General features: G+C 33.9%; 1 protein-coding gene across 3 annotated transcripts in view; it reads right to left on the minus strand.

The window, feature by feature from the left end:
- RAVER2 (ribonucleoprotein, PTB binding 2) overlaps positions 1-21,570 on the minus strand; it is a gene marked incomplete at its 5' end in the record, with an annotated part of 100,378 nt that overhangs the window by 26,894 nt on the left and 51,914 nt on the right. The window contains 6 exons of one of the 3 annotated variants that reach the window (XM_082833872.1): positions 2,377-2,513; positions 4,266-4,377; positions 12,758-13,026; positions 14,952-15,063; positions 15,222-15,287; positions 17,010-17,095. In XM_082833872.1, coding sequence (XP_082689998.1) covers positions 2,377-2,513; positions 4,266-4,377; positions 12,758-13,026; positions 14,952-15,063; positions 15,222-15,287; positions 17,010-17,095 — 782 coding nt within the window. Of the gene's footprint in view, positions 1-2,376; positions 2,514-4,265; positions 4,378-12,757; positions 13,027-14,951; positions 15,064-15,221; positions 15,327-17,009; positions 17,096-21,570 lie in introns of all 3 variants that reach the window. The other 2 variants (XM_082833871.1, XM_082833870.1) reach the window with 2 other exon arrangements.

Genomic DNA, 21,570 nt, shown 5'->3' on the forward strand with positions numbered 1-21,570 from the left:
AATGTGGATTTTGGAATCAGAGAAATCCTTTACTAACTGCATAAACTTGAAAGTTTATTTACCCCTTATGCTTTTCCACTTGTATTATGGAAGTGGTTATTTAGATATCACAAGATTGCTAAAAAGATCAAATGTTTATATTATAAAGCATATAGTAAATGTTGAAAACAAACCTTGGTTTCTTTTCCTTGGACCTTTTCCTGCATTCTAACAGTGGAAACAGAAGGAATTCCTACAGTATGACCAACTTTTACTAGTTATTCAGTTGGTAACATTTAATTAAGTTTAGGTTATAAGGATGAAAGAACATAAGGAGAGAAAACAACATGAACAAGCATGAGGAAACAGCAGGGAATGTCCAAGAAGACACTGAATCAAGGGAGGATGCACACCTCCACAATTTCTCTGGTTAAGCAAGTGAAGAGGCAGGAGGAAGGCTGGCAATGCAAAGGCATCTTTATCACAGAATCTCTCCATGAGTAAATGGGAAAGGTCTTTCTATGGATATAAGTATATAATAAAACACAGTAATCTAACAAGCAAAACTGCTAGTGAGAAAAGCAACACAAATTTCAAAAATGAAAAAGTATAAAAATAACTTTTAAAGCTTAAATCACACATTTAAGTGTTTTTAAAAATTTATTGTGCTTCCTCTTGTTTATGAAAGTAAATTTTGTTCCTTGTAAAAAAAAAACCCAAAAAATTAGAATTGCACATGACTATATTTTATAAATTTTTGAGATTAAAAATAGATTATGAAAATTTACCGTGTGTTTACACATTGTTTTAAATGATTTTTAATATCTGCATTATATTTCCTGATAAAAATATGACATAATTTGTTTATTCAGTCTTATAGATTGTTGGAAATTTAGGTTGTTTCTAATTTTCACAACTATAAATTATTCATAAATGATTTTACACATCTCTGACAACTTCTTTGCCTTTTGTCACCTGTAAATATAATCAGCATATAATTAATGTTCTCATCTAAGTCATTACTTAAAATGTTAACAAATAAGGGAACAATGATGGAGTTTTATGAAACACAGAAGAGAATGCCTTCCAAATTGCATCAATTCATGATTACTGTTCCTTAAATATAGGTATGTTGCTATCTAGTTGCATCATCTTCCAATTCATATTTCTCCATCTTTTCCACAGGTACGTAAGAGACTTCATTATATCCAGCTTTACCATTTCTACAGAATCCATTTGACCTGTGTTTCTAGTATCCCATCATAAAAGCATAATCAGGCATCAATTGTTCTAAGTGAATTTGCATAGGTTTTCTTTTCTAAGTTTATCAGAGACAGGTGAAGCCAACACAGCTGCTCTAAGAAAAGCAAAGTGGAGGTATTGCTCCCCCAGACAGGAAAGAGCTGAGAAGGTGACTGCTCTGAGAAATAAGAAAGAATCAGAATTGTTAATTGTAAGACTCTCATGATTACATAATCATATACTACTAACATGATATACACTCTTAGCTTAAGCCACTAAGAATAAGCTGAAGGAGAAAAGGCCAAAGCGAAATGGACATATTTAAGTAATGACAAAGTGTGTCTTTTGAATGTAATACTTTTTTTTTTTTTTTTTTTTTTTTGCGGTACGCGGGCCTCTCACTGTTGTGGCCTCTCCTGTTGCGGAGCACAGGCTCCGGACGCACGGGCTCAGCGGCCGTGGCTCATGGGCCCAGCCGCTCCACGGCAGGTGGGATCCTCCCGGACCGGGGCACGAATCCGTGTCCCCTGCATCGGCAGGCGGACTCTCAACCACTGCACCACCAGGGAAGCCCTGAATGTAATACTTTCAATGTTATTGATTGACTGATTGTTTTAAGAGTTAGCATAATAGTGCTAGTTATGATCATGTCTCTACATACACAAGCGGTGGGGAAGAACAGAGGCATTTCCTTGGGCTTCTTAGTCAAGTCTACACTGGTGTAAACCAGATGTCAGCAGAGTTTTTCTGTAAAGAGCCAGAGAGTAAATATCTGATCCTGTGGGCCACACAGTACCTGTTGTAACTACTCAACTCTGCCATTGTAGCACAACGCACCATAGACAACATGCAAATAAATGGATGTGGCTGTATCCCAGTAAAACTTTATTTACAAAACAGGGTGTGGGCTGGATTTGCTCTGTCATTTGCTCACCACTGGTGTAAACAATGCAATGTAAATATCTAGGCAAAATCATACTTAGCAATCTTCTGAACATGTCCTAAAATTCCAAACGGCGAGCAAGAAATATTGTATAGATCAGTGCAATTTTAATTCCTTATGATATTACAAGAATCACATTTTCATATCCAGTGAACTCAGTATATAGTTGAAGCAATTTTTCTATATATCATCAAAACCTGAGATGCATGTACCTGTGCATAATCACCAAAAGGTTGAGAGTAAGCAATGCACTTCTCCAACGTGTGTTGCGATTCATTTCCCTGAGAGATTGCATCCAGAATGTTGCTTGCAATTCCAGTCTTCTGTAGAGTGATTTTACTTGCAGGGGCTTAAGGCAAAATCAATATATATATTTCAGTTGGCTGGTTTTATTATAAATTACAGAGTACAAAACCTGTTAATTCAGCATATTCTCAAATAGAACACAAATTTTAGTTTGCCAGTAAATATCTACATTTATTATTCCTGAGGGAAAAATACATAGTATGTGATATTGTCTCACTTGTTTAAAACAATGAAAATGGAAGCCTGCCCTATGGGTAAATGATCTTGATGGAAACATTTAAAAAGTATATGTCTAATCTCTGAAATAAGGCATACGAAATGTAAATTAACCGTTCTTATTAATGCAATAGGTGTAACCATCAGTTTTTAGATCAGATAAAAATACAGTAGGCATACCAGAAGCACATTAAATTTTTTTCTGGCTTTAAAAATTTTTTTAATGTTTAATTACAAATTAATTAATTAATTACAAATTAATGTTTTGGTTCAAGAGGATACTTCATAAAATACAAAGAATGTATACTAAAAACAAAATTTATCTTTCACCTCTTTTCATTCAGTTCTATTCTTTTTCCCAGACGTAACAGTTTAGAATTAATTTTCTCAGATTTACTTTATGCATTTGCACATTCAAATACATGCATATAAGAATACATAGCTTTAAATAAACATAAATGGAATCATTCTATGCACACATTTGCTTCTTCCACTTAACCATTTGCTTTAGAGATCATTTCATATTAGTACACATAGCACTCCCTCAATTATATATTCCATTTTATGACAAACTATTTAACCATTCCCCTATTGATGACCATTAAGGCACTTTCCAATGTTTCACTATTGAAAACCAATGTTATAGTGAATATCTTAGTGCCTAGAGCACACCACATTTGTGATTTTCTCTTAAAACTATATTTGAATTAATAGTTTTAATTTACTAATTGAAGGCTTGAGGAGGGCCTCTAAAAGAGTAAATGAGAATTCCACTTCTGCCGATTATTAGTAACTAACATATTGGGGGGTATTTGGCAAATACTCCGGCTATATTAGATTCCATAGAGGTTTAAACTTCATATTTTAGAAATATGATTCTATATATATTGTAAAGAATTATAGTATTGTCAAATAATTCCTTAATCCAATTATTTTCAATCATGATTCCATAAAATTCAATAAATTGATTATATGCATAATAACATATTATAAAAGATGTTTTCCTTAAATAAAATAGAATGCATTTTAAAAGCTTTAATTTAGTTATTCTTTCAATCTATGGGCTAGGGTCATAACACAGGGTTTAACTGGTTAATACGCATTATTTGCTTCCATTAAGTTAAAAATTAAACTAAAACTCATTATGAAAAGTATTCAATAAAACTCCAAAATACTGGGCTTCCCTGGTGGCGCAGTGGTTAAGAATCCGCCTGCCAATGCAGGGGACACAGGTTCAAGCCCTGGTCCGGAAAGATCCCACATGCTGCAGAGCAACTAAGCCCGTGCGCCACAACTACTGACTCTAGAGCCCACGAGCCACAACTATTGAGCCAGCGAGCTACCTACAACTATGGAAGCCCAAGCGCCTGAAGCCCGTGCTCCGCAACAAGAGAAGCCACCGCAATGAGAAGCCCGCGCACCACAGCGAAGAGTAGCCCCCGCTTGCCGCAACTAGAGAAAGCCCCCCGCGCAGCAACGGAAGACCCGATGCAGCCAAAAATAAATAAATTAAATAAATTAAAAAACAATAATAATAATTTTAAAAACTCCAAAATACTAATACTGAGCTCTTACTTACATGATAAGCACACACTGGGCAACACACTTGCTAAGTTCAAGTATGGATTTTTACTGAGCCGAATTTCTTTCGGTGGTTCTCCCAAGAGTGAAGTCTGATTCTTAGAGGCAGCCTATTTATCAAAAACAAGAGAGTGGGTGCTTAATAAGAGGTACAAGAAAATAAAAATGCAGGAAGAGTAGAGAAATACTTGTTCTTCAATAAATCTGGTCTAGTATGATAAAATTTTGTGAAACCTAATGTTTGAAGCTATAAATTTGTGAAATATTTCTGGATACTGATTAAAATGATCACATTTCACCTGCTACTATTTTTCCAATTAGTTTTAAAAAGCTTTTCTAGAACCACAGAACTTTAGATCTGAAAGAGAACGAAAGGCCATCTTGTACAACCTTCTCATTTGAACCAGGAGAGAATTCATGTTCCCGAGAAGAAACAAATCCCATACCTTATTTTCAGAAATACTATCATCAACGTTTACTTATTAAAATATTTACTTAATATTTGGCCACAGCCATATGACAAAGGCAAAGTTTATTTATCTCTGGTATTAAAAATAATACCAAATGAAATAAATGGATTTAATAAAAGCCAATTCAACATTTAGATGATAACCCTAGAAATTCATATTTATTGAAAATATATGATATCAGTGTATATATATACTTAAGCTTATTTATTTATTTATTTTTTGCTGCATTGGGTCTTCGTTGCTGCGCGCAGGCTTTCTCTAGTTGTGGCATGTGGGATCTTCCCAGACCAGGGCTCGAACCCATGTCTCCTGCACTGGCAGGCGGATTCCTTAAGAATCTACAAGGGAAGTCCTGATATCAGTGTATTTTTATATAACTAGGTGTAAGGGTTCTAGTATTGCTTTAACAGAAACATGAGACAAAATCATGGGCTGATTCTTCAGTATATTTCATATTATTCTGTCAGAATTTTTACTTTTCACTCTAGGATGGCAAAGATTTTAAAATAAGACACAATTCAGGTTGGTTAATGCTAGTAGCTATGTTTTCTTTTAAATTAATTTTTATTTTGTTCCCTGAACAGAATGAAGAAAGCATAATCTCAAGAGCTTCTTTCTATATTTGAGAGCCAAAGCTCCCTACATTTGTTCCTTATCTGGCCAATATTATTGGATTTAGACAGAGGAAGCTGTTTCGTACATCTTCATAAGCCACCCCAAAAGTCCACATTTGCTTGTGATATGTAAATCACAGATGAAGAGGTATTCATTCATTCATATGTGTATACTGAATACTTACTATGCTCTAGGCATTGTGGTAAACATTGGTAATACTAAAATGGGTAAGACAGGGGTACTATCCTTAAGAAATTCAGTCTAGTAGATAAGATAGTTCAAGAGAAGTCTAAGATGGAACCATAAGGTTACAAATGGGAGCTAAAACCATAAGATATATGCCAAAGGAAAGCATATAGCATGAGAAGGGACAGAACCCTAGAGAAAATCCAGTGATTGAGTAAAGGAAAGGTAGCCAGCAAAGAAGTTTCTGATTTTGTTTCTAAAGTACTCAAACTGCTAAAGTAATCAGATTATATCCATAGCAGGGATTCTCAGCTCTAGCTATGCACGAGAATCACTTTAAAAACTCAAAAAATAAATAAATACAGAGTCTCTCAACAAAGAAAAGTCATGGACCAAATGGCTTCACTGGAGAATTCTACCAAGTTCTACAAGGAATTAACATCAACCCTTCTCAAACTCTTCCACAAAATTGAAGAGAGAACACCTCCTAACTCATTCTATGAGACCAGTATTACACTGGTACCAAAGCCAGAAAGACACTACAAGAAAACTACAAAACAATATCCCTTATGAATATTGATGCAAAAATCATCAACAAAATACTAGCAAACCAAATTTGGCACATTATTAAAAGGATTATACACCATAACCAAGTGGGATTTCTTCCTAGAATGCAAGAATGTTTCAACATACAAAAATCATTCAATGTAATATACCCCACTAACAGACTGAAGGAAGAAATGCATGATCATCTCAATTAATGCAAAAAAAGCATTTGACAAAATTCAACACACTTTCATGATTAAAATTAAACACTTTCAACAAACAACTAATAGAAGGAAACTACCCTAACATAACAAAAAGCCAACATTATACTCAATGGTGATCTTGTTCTAAGATCAAGAAAAGGCAAATATACCTGCTTTCACAACGTCTGTTCGATATAGTATTGGAAGTTCTAGCCAGAGCAATTAGGCAGGAAAAAGAAAACTAAAAAGCTTTCAAACTGAAAAGGAGGAAGTAAAATTAGTTCTCTTTGCAGGTGACATGAAAATCCTAAAGTTTACATATACACACACGCACAAAATGTTAGAACTAATAAAAGAATTTAGCAAAGTCGCAGGACATAAAATCAACATGCAAAAGTCAGTTGTGTTTCTATACACTAATAATGAACAATCCAAAAGGAAAATTTTTTTAAATTTCCACTTACAACAGCATCAAAAAGAATAAAGTAATTAGGAATTAACTGAACCAAGGAGGAGAAATACTTGTACACTTAAACCTACAAAACATTGCTGAAAGAAACTAAAGACATAAATAAATGAAAAGACATCCCATGTTCATGTATTGGAAGATTTAATATTGTTTAAATGTCAATACTAACCAAAGTGATCCACAAATTCAATATAATCTCTATCAAAATTCTAACTTTTTTGGGCAGAAATAGAAAACTCCATCCTAAAATTGATGTGAAATATCAAGGAACCCCAAACAGTCAAAACAATATTGAAAAAGATGAACAATAATGGAAGGCTCATACTTTCTAATTTTCAAGCTTACTACACAGCTACAGTAGTCTCAACAGTATGGTACTGGCATAAAGACAAACATAAAGACCAACAGAATAGGATAGAGAGCCCAGAAACAAATTACTGCATATATAGTTAAATAATTTTCAATAAGTGTCAAAACTATACAATGGGGATAGGCAGTCTTTTCAACAAAAAATGATGGGAATTCTGGATATCCACATAAAAGAATGAAGTGGATCCTTACCTAACACCACATACAAAAATGAACTCAAAATGGATCAAAGTCTTAGTTGTAAGAGCTAAAACTATAAAAGTCTTAAAAGAAAAGCTTAGGTGAAAAGATTCATAACACTGGATTTGGTGATCATTTCTTGGAGATGACATCAGAAACAGAAGCAAAAAAAAAAAAAGAAGATCATATGTAGGGCCACAAAACAAGTCTTAACAAATTTAAGAGTAGTGAAATCATATCAAGGATTGTTCTGACTATAATGGTATGAAACCAGGAATCAATACTAAGAGGAAAATTGGAAAATTCACAGATATGTAGAAATTAAATAACACACTCTCGAATAACAAAGAAGTCAAAGGAGAAATCAAAAGAGACATCAGAAAGTATCTTGAGACAAATGAAAATGGAAACACAACATACCAAAACTTATGGGCTGCAGAAAAAGCATCTTAAAAGGGAAGTTTATAGCAATAAATGTCTACATGAAGAAAAAAGAAAGATCTCAAAGAAACAATCTAACTTTACACCTCAAGTTACTAGCAAAAGAAGAACAAACCAAGCCCAAAATTAGCAGAAGAAAGGAAATAATAAAGATTAGAGCAGGGCTTCCCTGGTGGCGCAGTGGTTGAGAGTCCGCCTGCCAATGCAGGGGATACGGGTTCGTGCCCCGGTCCAGGAAGATCCCACATGCCATGGAGCGGCTAGGCCCGTGAGCCATGGCCACTGAGCCTGCGCGTCCGGAGCCTGTGCTCCGCAACGGGAGAGGCCACAACAGTGAGAGGCCCGCGTACTACAAAAAAAAAAAAAAAAAATCCTTAACAGAATACTAGCAACCCTAAATGAAATACTGGCAACCTGAACTTGACAACACATTAAAAGGATTGTACTCTGTGATCAAGTGGGATTTATCCCTGGGATGCAAGGATGGTTCAACACAGGCCAATCAATAAATGTGATACACCACATTAACAGAATAAAGGATAAAACCATATGACTGTCTCAATAGATGCAAAAAACACCTTGGACAAAATTCAACATCATTTCATGATCAAAACTCTCAACAAATTGGGCATAGAGGAAATCTATATACCTCAACATAATAAAAGCCATATATAAAGGACATGCCTACAGCTAACATCATAGCTTTTCCTCTAAGATCAGGAAAAGGACAAGGATGCCCACTCTCACCACTTTTATTAAACATAGTATTGGAAGTCCTAGCCAGAGCAATTTGGCAAGAAAAAAGAAATAAAAGGCATCTAAATCAAAAAGGAAGAAATTGAACCATCTCATCTCTGTTTGCATCTGTTGCATTTCTATATACTAACAATGAACTATTAAAAAAGAAATTAAGAAAACAATCCCAGTTATAATACTACCAAAAAGACTAAAATACTTAGGAATAAATTTAGCCATTAGGAATAAATTTAGCCAAGGAGGTGACAGAACTGTATACTGAAAATTATATGACATTGATAAAAGAAATCAAAAATTACACAAATAACTGGAAAGATATCCTGGGTTCATGGATTAGAAGAATTAATATTGTTAAAATGTCCACACTGCCCAAAGCGATCTACAGATTCAATGCAATCCCTATCAAGATTTCAATGGCACTTTTCACAGAAATAGAATGAACAATCCTAAAATTTATGTGGAACCACAAAAGATCCTGAATAGCTAAAGCAATCTTGAGAAAAAGTTCAAAGCGGAGGCATCACATTTCCTGGTTCCAAACTACATTACAAAGCCATAGTCATCAAAACAGTTATGGTACTTGCATAAAAACAGACACACTGACCTATGAAAAGAATAGAGCCCCAAAATAAAGCCATATATACGCGGTCAACTAGTATTTGAAAAGGGTGCCAAGAATACACAATGGGTAAAGGACACTCTCTTTAATAAATGGGTGTTGGGAAAACTGTATGTCCATATGGAAAAAAATGAGACTGGATCCTGATCTTACACCACACACAAATATTTACTCAAACTGGATTAAAGACTTAAATATAAGACCTGAAACCATAAAACTAGAAGAAAATATAGGGGAAAAGCTACTTGACATTGGTCTTAGCAATCATTTTTTGGATATGACACCAAAAGCATAGACAACAAAAGCAAAAATAAGCAAGTACTAAACTAAAGAGCTCCTCTACAGCAAAGGAAACAATCAACAAAATTAAAAGGCATCTTATGGAATGGGAGAACATATTTGCAAACCATATATCTGAGAAGGGGTTAATATCCAAAATATATTCAGGAACTCATATGACTCAATAGCAAAGAAAACAAATAACCCAATTAAAAAATAGCAAAGAATCTGAATAGACATTTTCGCAAAGAAGATATACAGGTGACCAATAGGCATATGAAGAGGTTCTTAACATCACTAATCATTGGGGAAATACAAATCCAAAACCACAATGAGACAAGATGTTGTTGAGGATGTGGAGAAATTGGAACCCTCGTGCTTTGCTGGTGGAAATGAAAAATGGTACAGCTGCTGTGGAAAATAGAACGGCAGTTCCTCAGAAAATAAGATATAGATGTACCATATGATTCAGTTATTCCACTTCTGGGTAAGTACCCCAAAGAACTGATAACAGGGACTCTAACAGATATTTGTATATAGCAGCATTTTTCACGAGAGCCCAAAGATGGAAACAACCCAAATGTCCATCAATGGACAAATGGAAAAAGAAAATGTAGTCTAGGTACTTCCCTGGTGGTGCAGTGGTTAAGAATCCACCTGCCAATGCAGGGGACACGGGTTTGAGCCCTGGTCCGGGAAGATCCCACATGCCACAGAGCAACTAAGCCAGTGTGCCACAACTGCTGAGCCTGCGCTCTAGAGCCTGTGAGCCACAACTACTGAGCCCGTGTGCCACAACTGCTGAAGCCCGTGCATCTAGAGCCCATGCTCCGCAACAAGAGAAGCCACTGCAATGAGAAGCCCGCACACCGCAACGAAGAGTAGCCACCACTCGCCGCAACTAGAGAAAGCCTGTGGGCAGCAACAAAGACCCAACACAGCCAAAAATAAATAAATAAAAGAATTTTTTTAATGTAGTCTATAAATACAATAGAATATTATTCAGCCTTTAAAAAAAGGAAATTCCAATACATGCTATAACGTGGATGACCCTTGAAGACACTATGGTGATGGAAATAAGTCAGACACAAAGGACAAAAATTGTATCATTCCACTTACTTTGGGTACCTAGAATAGTCAAATTCTAAGACAGAAAGTAAACAGTGTTTACTGGAGGCTGGGGAGCAGGGAAAATGGAGAGTTGTTGAATGGGTACAGAGCTGCAATATGGGATGATGAAAAAGTTCTGGAGATGGATAGTAGTGATGGTTGCAAAACAATGTGAATGTACTTGATGCCACTGAGTTGTACACTTAAAATTCAGATCTCACCCCTATCTCTCTGAATCAGATTCTCAGAGCTGAGGAAGTTAAGAGTCCAACCCGCTCCATCTTTTTTTTTTTTTTTTTTTTTTAACTCCAGTGGTGATTCTGACAAAATGACAGAATCAAGAATCACTGGTCAACATAATATTAAAGATGCAGGCCTCAAAATCTACAGCCGAGTTTAACCAACTGTTTAACAAAGTCCAAAATCTTGCTACATACTTGGAAAACATACTTTGAGGTTACCTGGTCCAAGCCCCTATTGTCAGGAAAGAAGAATCACTTCTACAACAATCTGTACAGATGTTCACCTGGGGTCTGCATAATCATTTTCAGTGATATGACATTCACATCTTTGTGAAAGTGTCAAACTTTTTCTTTCTTTGAAAACTTCAACTGTTCTTTGTTATATTAAGCCTAAATCTGCTTTACTGTGTCATACTTATCGGACTAATTCTGCCCACTAGAGAAACATAAAATACCATGTGACTAGACTAGTCTGTAAATTTTTTTTTTTTTTAACGTCAAATTAAATGTCAGCTGGTCAACCCTTGCCAAGTTCCATGTATCTATTTCCTTCAATTCTTCTTCACGGGATTTGTTTTCCAGGCCCTTCCCCATTTCACCTGTCTTCTTCCAGATACACTCTCATTTGCCCATTATGTGAATCACCTCAAGTCCAGTTTTTCTAAAGACCTTAGTGCTTTCAATGAATTAAAAAGTCTGTGCAAAAAGATACAGACTATTCATATATGAGTTTTCTTTAACTTCCCTCAATAACTTACGCAATTAACCCTACAGATAAATTTTTAAAATTCATTCTATGAAGAAGCACTTTAGCTTCCTCAATGTATAATTATAGGCATTCTATCCATACCTCCTGCCATGACTAGGTGACACCAAAACCTCTTACAAAGTCAATATTATTATTTTGATATTTGAATATAGCCAACTACAAGAATTGTTTCCTCACATGCCACTTCTAATCCAAAGGGTATTCTAGGGTACAGGTAAAAAAAATTAAATGTACTTTATTCTACCTACCAATTATAACACTTACAAATGTAAGTGGTTTATAAACCAATAAAATTTGGGGTAAAAACCAAGAATTAAAACCAAGAATTAAAACCAAGATTAGATTCTTTTGAACAGACCAGAGATTAATAACTGGCTTTGAAATTTTTCAGATAAAATAGAATTTATTCTACCTTTAAATATTAAAATAATACTTAATTAGCTACAGAATATACATTTTAGAAAAAATTAGTATATTTTAAAGAACAGCATTACTATTTACTAAGAAATCCTTATAAATAATATCATTATATAATTGGATAAGTATTAATGGTACTACTACACTTTTCCAAACTACAAAATTTTGAACTTATATTCCTTTATATTTATATATGCATATCTCAAAGTTTTTAGAAAAGCAAATGTTTATAGGAATAAAGAATTCATATTTAAATATTTTATAATAACAGATTTTAAAAACATTTTATATCAGTTAAATTATTTTATTTACAGACAAACTGGCAAGTAATTAAGCAGAATTCCAAACATCATTTGGCATAACTTATCAAAGGATGGATTTTTGTTTGTTTATAATGACAGGTTTTGTTTTTTTTAGAGTCCAATATTTTCTTCTCTTTTGAGAAGTAAATGTACAGTATGAAAAAGCCTTCATGTCATTGACATATTATAGGAATTATCTAGTTTATAATCCATATTTATATACTTTAAGTATATTATCAACTTCCTTTGAAATTCAAAAATAGTTAAGATTGCTTGATACTTCATAAATTATACCACCTGTAAAATAACCAAAAATTAGATTACTCTCGAATTAGAATAATTTAAGATATAGTTTAAAAGGAATATATATATATATATTCCTTTGTAGTATATACATAATGTAGCATACACATATATACTTCATGTATATACATGTGTGCATTTATATGTATGTGTATGCATGCATGCACACACTCACGCGCACACACACACACACATACACACACAGTTTTCTTACCCCTGAACTTATCTCCAGGCCTTTTGGCTGACTTTGTTGTTGTTTATGATGTCCCGTGAGCAAGCCTCCAGCAGTAAGGTTTGGAAAGCTCTGAAGATAAGCCTGTGACCCTGAGAAATTTCCTTCTGCCATCCCCACCAAGGCTGGCTGTTTCTCCTGAGTGTTCCCGTGCCCTGGCCCAGCCTGTCCAGCAATGTGCTGATTTGGAAGGAATGGTAACATGCCCATGCCAGCTGTTATAGTTGTTTGAGGTGGAATCAAATTAGATGCTGTAGTGAACCACAAATGCAAATAGCTTTTGGTTAGATGAGGCTTATTCACAATAGTCCTTTTGATTTTGTCAAGTTATGGACAGAATGTGCAGAAACCTATTTTTTTTACCTATTAGAGAATAGTTAAAATACAAAAGGTGAGGTTAAAGGTTATAAATTAGCAGCCTCCTGTATGGAAAAACAAAAACCTCTAATAGTAATCATGCTTTTCCTATTTTCAACAACTTCCAGGATAATCTCAAGGATATTATATTTTTTAGTTCCAAGTTTTAATTGTACATTTTAGAAGGTGAGAGCAAAATTTATATACTTTTTGGCACTTAAGTTATATCAGTGCCTTTTTTTTTATGCCCAGTCATTGGAATTTGCCTGCTTTCATATTTGAAGGGAATAATTAACTAAGCCTTCAGTTAAAAAAAGTCTCTGACACTCAAAAATTAATAAAGTTACATTAAACCCAACAATACATTTAGTCAGCCAGGTTGCACCAGCTCGTAAGAGTCAACTGTGCTATCTCTTCCCAGATCTTGAGTTCAACGTCTTTGCATGGGTAACCTGAAATCAGCCATGGTTGGACTGTTTACACACAGAAATCCACAAACGCTACAAATCAAGACTTTTTTTTAATCCAGAGAGCTGGTTTTTAAACACCAGCACACCACTGGTTTAAAAAAACATCAATATTTATGAGTAGCTAAGCACCAAATGAAAGTTTAACACATTAAAGTTTTACATTTTTATTTACAGGGAGTAACAAGAAATTCTGGAAGAACTAAAAATAGGAAAATCCTGAACCATTCCATTTTTTAAAACTCTATAGGTCAAAACTAAATGAAAAGAGCTAGTTTTGACAACTATCTTAATTAAATCAAAGTTATATTTTACAAATTCACTAAACAAATTTCTTAAATTATTTTTAGTACTAACTATTTAGAGATAGATTCTCAATTCTATCTTTTAGCAATATATTTATTTGGACACTTTGAATTTTCAGTGTTCTTAAAGCAGCAGTGCTAAAGCAAATGGCTATTTAATCCAACACAAATTATATATAAATATCTGTATAAGCTTTTAGGCATACAATATTTAATTTTTAGGACAGACTCTATCACGCTATAAAAATTTCTATAGCTGTCTGTGTACTGGTTTAACTTTTGCCCAGTCAATTCCAATAGTCTGAATTGATTATTTGACCATTTGACTTGGTTTTATGTACAAGAGGCTAAATATGCTACCCATATTTAACTGACTTGGTTTTTTTTCTTTTTTATCACTGGTGGACTTTCTCTTTTTTCCCCTCAGCATGCTCACTTCCAACAAATTTCAGTTAAACTTCAAATTGAAAGTGTCTTTCAAAATCACATAAGCCATCCTGGTATACTACCATCTATTATTCTGAAAAGAAAAATAATTGTTCTGTTCAAATTTGTTACATTTTAGAAGCACATAATACACATTTTTTTTAACTACTAATTTGGAGCTCACATTTTAGAAATGATACAAATAAACAATCAAACCTTAAATTTATCATTACCAGATATTTCTTAATAAAGCTAAGGGTTTCTTATCCAGGCAAAAATTAAATGGATCCCTATGTAATATGCTGTCAGCCCAGTGGGCAGCATGTCAGTCTCAAATAGATCTATGTCTCTGCCTCATGCTGCTGTGAACCTTCACCAAATATTAAAGCATATCCAACAGAGAAAGTCTTATCTTGGCATAGAAGCAAGTCCATCAATAAATAACTACCAATAGTATCCTAATATTAAAAATAGAAAAGCCAAGAGGGCTCTTGAAATTTTAAATGACTGAATAAAACTCAAATCTGACCTTCCTGTAAATAAAAGTAGAATACAGGTACACTATCTTTAAATCTCAAATCTGACTGTTTACTGACGTCTCAGCAAATACACATAATTTACTTTTATGTGTTTCTCCAAGATGGCCCAACTCTGTTTTCAATGGAAGCGGTGACCCTATCCCTACTGCAGCTTGAAGTACCATAGCTGGGGGTTCTCCAAGTAAGCCTGGTTTCTGCAAAAGAAGAGAAGAAAAGACTTTTGCTCATGGCAGCAAGACATAACCTAATAAAAAAGCTACACATGTGAAAATTCATGAACAATCTGACCAACAGCCTGATTATAGAAAAGGAATGAACTCATTTCAAATGAAAAAAGTAATTCCATACTTACATTATTAGTATGAATATTCTCAAACTTCATTAATTGTTGCTGTGCCAGTGGTACATGAGAAAGATTCTGAAGAAATAAATTAGAAGTATTACCCATAAGTGAGCTCTGTGAAAATGATAAAACATTAAGTTAGTTTAATTTTGAAGAGCTACTTGTGTAATTCATTTTAAAGTTCAATTCCTGAGTTGATCTGAGCAAAAGCAACAGCTTCTTATATTCTACTTTCTAATTACTGGCAACACTAATTAATTCTTTCAATAATACACAAGATGTGACCATACAGTCATGAAACTAATTCCATATCCCTTCCTTCTTTTCTTCCATCTTTCCTCCCCTCCCCTCACCCCTTTCTGGCTTTGATGTCAGTATCATTCAATCATTTATTTATTCATTTAATCATTCAACAAATATTTATTGAGCACTTCTATGTGCCAGGCACTGTGCTACAATATGGTCTGCCCTCATGGATCTTATAGTCCCCTGAGGAGGGGAGACATTAATTAATTATAAAAACATACAATTAAAAATGGCAATGAGTGTATGAAGGAAGAATACAAGGAGCTATGGAAACAAACAGTGGTGGAACTTGATTTAGGTTGGTAAATTCAAGGAAGGTTTCCCTGAGGAACTAACTCTTGCACAGAGATCTGAAGGCTGTGGAGAAATAACTAGGTGAAGTCTGGGGGAACAAGGGGGTGCTGCGGTGGGAAGTATTCCAGGTAGAAGAACAGCAGGAGCAAAGACCTAAGGAGAAGAGAAGAAAGCCCTTCACGGACCACAAGCAGTTCACCAGAGCTGGGACAGTGACACCTAAGGCATATGAGAGGCAGGAGAGGCCAGCTTAGACAGGCCCTCAAGGCAAAATTAAGCAGTTGGTCTTTATTTTAAAGTAAAGGGAATATTGTCAATACTCTGGTCTCCCCTCCCATATCACTTTAAACCTTATTGTAATTAACTGTTTAATGCTTGTTTTCTCTATCTGTTGAAATTCTTTAAGAATAAGGACTGTGAATATTCTGTTCAATGCTATAGCCTCAATGGCTAGCAGAGTGTCTAGTACATGTTAGATTTTCAATAAAATATGTTGAGTAAATGAATGAAAAATGTACAGGTCATATGTTAGATTCTAAGAATGAAAAATAAACAAATAAGCCTTTTCCTTAAAAAGCTGCGTTTAGGAACAGACATTCATTCATTCAACCTATAACAACCCATTTATCATGTGTTAGGTTTGACTTGTAATTAGGCTTCTATATAGATATAGCCTTAAACAGTACCTGAAATTAGTAGGCAATATTTATCTCCAATATTACGGATATTTATGTACACAAACATAGTTTAAAATACTTATCTGAAAAAGGTAAGAAAAAAAATTTTTACTCTCATAAATATATAAATTATTTCTATAACATTGATTAAATTTTAAGAATTAAGAGTTATTATTCATTTATTTTTCTTTCTGTAAATACTTTTTTGAGTTAAGACCACATAAAACTTGTTTTGAGCTACTGAGTTATTTCTAGAAAAATATACCACAAAATATACCTCTTCCCTTCTTAATGGCCTACAAATAGGAACCAATAAATATATAAACTATGATGCTTTGATTACCTTAATTTGATCTGATTTCCTTATTAAGTTCTGTTTTTAGGTAGGTACACTTATTACTCAGAATTTTATTTGAAAACAAAATACTCATTTAACTCCTTGAGAACTTTAAGTGTAAAGAACAAACAAAATATTCACTCCAAATGTCTGATGCTTCAGTACTCGATGCTATTTATATACCTGATGTGCTTTATTCAAATGTAAAAATGCAGGGGAGATGGATGGATTCATCAGATGTGGCAAGCTGTGAGGTGTTCCAAGAACTGCTTTAAGAAAATAAAAGTAAAAATTTAACTTTATGATATCTATGGAATTCAAAAATAAATAAAACAAACTCCAAAAAGGGTAAATGAATATTTCTTTAAACTTTTAACATATGTGGTGGAAGTTCAATGATATACTGACCTTGTCATCGTACAAAAAGTGACAGGCTCCTTTCCTTGTGATTCAACTCTAGAATTTGATTTTAAATTCCAACACCTTCTGTCTTAATGGAAAAACACCAAACCTAGCCTTTCTATTCTCTGGCACTTAATGCAAGAAAACTAATTCCACCTTTTAATAAGCATAATACTAATTGAACCCATGTTATTTGCTCAGTATTTTTGTTAGTTTTTTTTGGGTATTCTGGCAGTGGGTCAGGTGGGAGGGGAGGAACAATATACAGTCCTTGTCGTTAAAGCTTATAATCCAATTGAGAAGAGAATATGTACATTTAAAGATATTTCATAAAAAACCTACAGAAACAACGATACTGTATATAGTTGATAAAAGGAATAAATGATAACCATACTCTTTATCAAGTTTGTCTAAGAGTACAAATACCAGAGTACATATCAGAAGAGATATTTTAAGAACATACAATATACAGACAAAAAGAACCATGAGATAGAAAATATATGAAGCAGAAGCAATTCATCTAATTATTAGATATAAACTGTCATAATATACAGCTAATTAGAATCATAGAAGGTCAGGCTTAGAAAGTACTTCAAAAAACACGTAATCCAATGATCAAACGTATCTGAAATTTATATATAACACTGCTACAAGTTCATTCATGCTTTAAAAACTTTGTTCCAAATTTTTGTTACTTGCGGAGGCAGTCCATTACATCTTTGGAAAACTGACCATTAGAAAGCACTTTCTTTAGAATGAACCAGTTTCAATGATAGATGATGGGAAGATTAGATCATTAGGATAAGTTGCTTATAAAGGAAAATACTGTTTATTAGGAAAGAGTGGTAAAGATCGTCATTTCATAATGATTAAGGGGTCAATTCATCAGTTAGGATGCAACAATCTTAAATGTCTGTGGACCAAATAACAAAGCTTCAAAATATATGAAGCAAAAACTTCTAGAACTGAAAGGAAAAGTAGACAGATCTACAATTATGGTTAGAGATTTCAATACCACTTCCTCTCATTTTTCAGACAGTCACTGTATTTTGTTATAAAACATTAAAATATTTTTTCACAGCTTTTAGTGAATATAGTATTTCCCAGTTTAAAACAACAACCAGAATTAAAACATTCTGAAAATGTCCACAGTCTCACATCTAACTGCCCTTACCCTTAGATTTTGGCTAGGTCTCCCATTGAGCCTCTTGCTCCCGTCAATAATTGATAGCATAAGTGGACTGAAAACCAGTAAGGATATAGGAGACTTGAACAACACTATCAACCTAAAATTTATATACAAAGTATTATAAAGCTGAGACGAAGTGACAGAGTGGCATGGACTTATATATACTACCAAATGTAAAATAGATAGCTAGTGGGAAGCTGCTGCATAGCACAGGGAGATCAGCTCGGTGCTCTGTGACCACCTAGAGGGCTGGGATAGGGAGGGTGGGAGGGAGACGCAAGAGGGAGGAGATATGGGGATGTATGTATCTGTATAGCTGATTCACTTTGTTATAAAGCAGAAACTAACACACCATTCTAAAGCAATTATACTCTAGTAAAGATGTTAAAAAAAAAAAACGGATTTGCAAGGCAGAAATAGAGACACAGACGTGGAGAACAAACATACGGACACCAAGGGGGGAAAGCGGAGCAGTGGGGGTAGTGGAGGTGGTGGTGGGACGAATTGGGAGATTGGGATTGGCATATATACACTAATATATATAAAATAGATAACTCATAAGAACCTGCTGTATAAGAAAATAGTCTTAAAAAAAAAAAGAAAAGAAAACTGATGTTCATGGTCAAAAAAAAAAGGATTATAGTATGTCATGACCAGGTGTGGCTTACTGTAGGAGTGAAAGATTGGTTTAACATTCAAAAATCAATCAATATAATTCATCATGATAACAGACCAGAAATAAAAAAGCCACATTGATGATATTAATAAATGGAGAAAAGCATTATATAAATCCCAGCAATTATCATGATAAAATATCTCAGCAATATAAAAATAGAAGAAAAATTTCCCAGCTTGAAAAAGAAAATCTGTGAATAAAAAACTATAGCTAACATAATGCTTAATAATAAAAGAATGAATGCTTTCTCTGTAAGATCAGGAACAAGGCAAGGATGTCCACTCTCATCAGTTCAATGCACAAATTTTTCAGGAATTTCTATCAACTGCAATAAAGCAAGAAAATAAAATAAAAGGTATACATATTGTAAAGAAAGAAGTAAAACTGTGTTTATTTGTAGATGACATGATTGCCTATACAGAAAATCCTAAGGGCAATACCTACTATTGATAGAAACAGAAAGCAAGACTGCAAGATACAAGATAAATAGACAAAATCAATTGTACTTGTATACGCTAGCAACAAGTAGTAGGAAATTGAAATTTAAAAAGTAATACTATTTAAAATAGTATCAAGAATATATAAAGAACTCAGCAACAAAAAGACACACAACCCTGTTTAAAAATGGGCAAAGAACTTGATTAAGCATTTCTCCAAAAGAAGACACAAAAATAGACAACAAGCCCAAGAAAAGATGCTCAACATAATTAGTCATTAGGGAAATTCAAATCAAAACCATGATGAGTTGCCAGTTGATTCCTATTTGGATGGCTAAAATTAATAATAATTTTAAAAATCTAGAAAGTAACAAGAGTCTATAAAGTTATGGAGAAATTGGAACCCTCATACATTGCTTTGGGAATGTAAAATGGTGCAGCCACTGTGGAAAACAGCCTGGCAGCTCCTTAACAAGTTAAACAGAGAATAACCATATGACCCACCCATTCTAGTTCTAGGAATATAACCCCAAGAGAACTGAAAACAAATGTTCCAATGCTTGTACATGAATATTCACAGCAACACTCTTCACAAGAGTCGAAAAGTGAAAACAACTCAAATGTCCATCAATGCTATGTGCATACGATGGAATATTACTCAGCCAAAAAAAGGAATGAAGTACTGATACATATTACAGTACTCAAAAACATCATGCTAAGTGAAAGAAGCCAGACACCAAAAGTCACATAACGACTTCTGTTTATATGAAACATGCAGACTAAGCAAAAGTGTAAAGACAGAAAGCAGATTGGTTGTTGCCAGGGCCTGGACAGAGGAGGAAATGGGAAGTCACTGTTTCATGGGTCTGGATTTTATTTTGAGATAATGAAAATGTTTGAAAGTAGGCAGAGTTGGTGATTACACAACATTGTGAAGGTACCAAATGCCACTGAATTACTGACTCTGAATTCTGCCTCAGAAAATCACTGCAATAAAAAAATAGTATCGAGGACCATGAAATGCTATGGATAAATCTGAAAAAATATGTGTAAGATTTATACCCTGAAAACTACAAAATATTGCTGGGAGAAATTAAAGAAGACCTAAATAAACGGAGAGATATACCGCACTTATGGCAAATTGTTGTCAGTTCTGCACAGATTAGCATACAGATTCAACACAATTCCAATCAAATTTCCAGCAGACGTTTTTCATAGAAATTGACAGCTGATTCTAAAATTTATATGCAAATACAAAGGACCTAGGATAGGCAAAACAAAGAGAAAAAGAACAGAGTTGAAGGACTTACACTAACTGATTTCAGGACTTATTATAAAACTGTACATAATCAAGACAATGTAGCATTGATATAAAGGCAGACATTTAGATCAATGGAATAGAAACAGAGTCCAGAGATAGAGTCATATATATATGGTCAATTGATTTTTGAAAAAAGTGTCAAGAAATTCAATGAAAAAGGATAATCTTTTTTAACAAATGATGCTGGAACAACTGTAAAAAAAAATTAACCTGGACCTTTACCTCATATCATAAATAACAATTAACTTGAAATCATTCACCAACCTAAACTTAAGAGGTAAAATTATAAAACTTCTTGAAGAAAATATATAAGAACATCTTAGTGACCTTGAATTTGGCAAAGATTTCTTAAATATGACACAAGAAGTATGAATTATAAAACAAAAAATAATAAACTGGACATTGTCAAAATAAAAAATTTTGCTCTTCAAAAGATATTGTTAAGAAAATAAAAGGACAACCTACAGAGTGGTTGCCATCCCATATATCCAATAAAGCACTTGTATCTAGGATAAAAAACCCTAACAACTTAATAAGAAGATAAACAACCTAATTTTAAAATGTACAAAATATCTTAAAAGATATATTAACAAAGAAGGTATAAAGATGGCAAATTAGTACATTAAAAGATGTTCAAAATCATTTGTCAAAAGGAATATTCAAATTAAAACCACAATGAGACAGCACGATAAACCAAATAGAAAGACTAAAATCAAAGG

This window comes from Leucopleurus acutus, assembly GCF_964270905.1.
Source record: "Leucopleurus acutus genome assembly, chromosome: 2".
Lineage (NCBI taxonomy): Eukaryota > Metazoa > Chordata > Mammalia > Artiodactyla > Delphinidae > Leucopleurus > Leucopleurus acutus.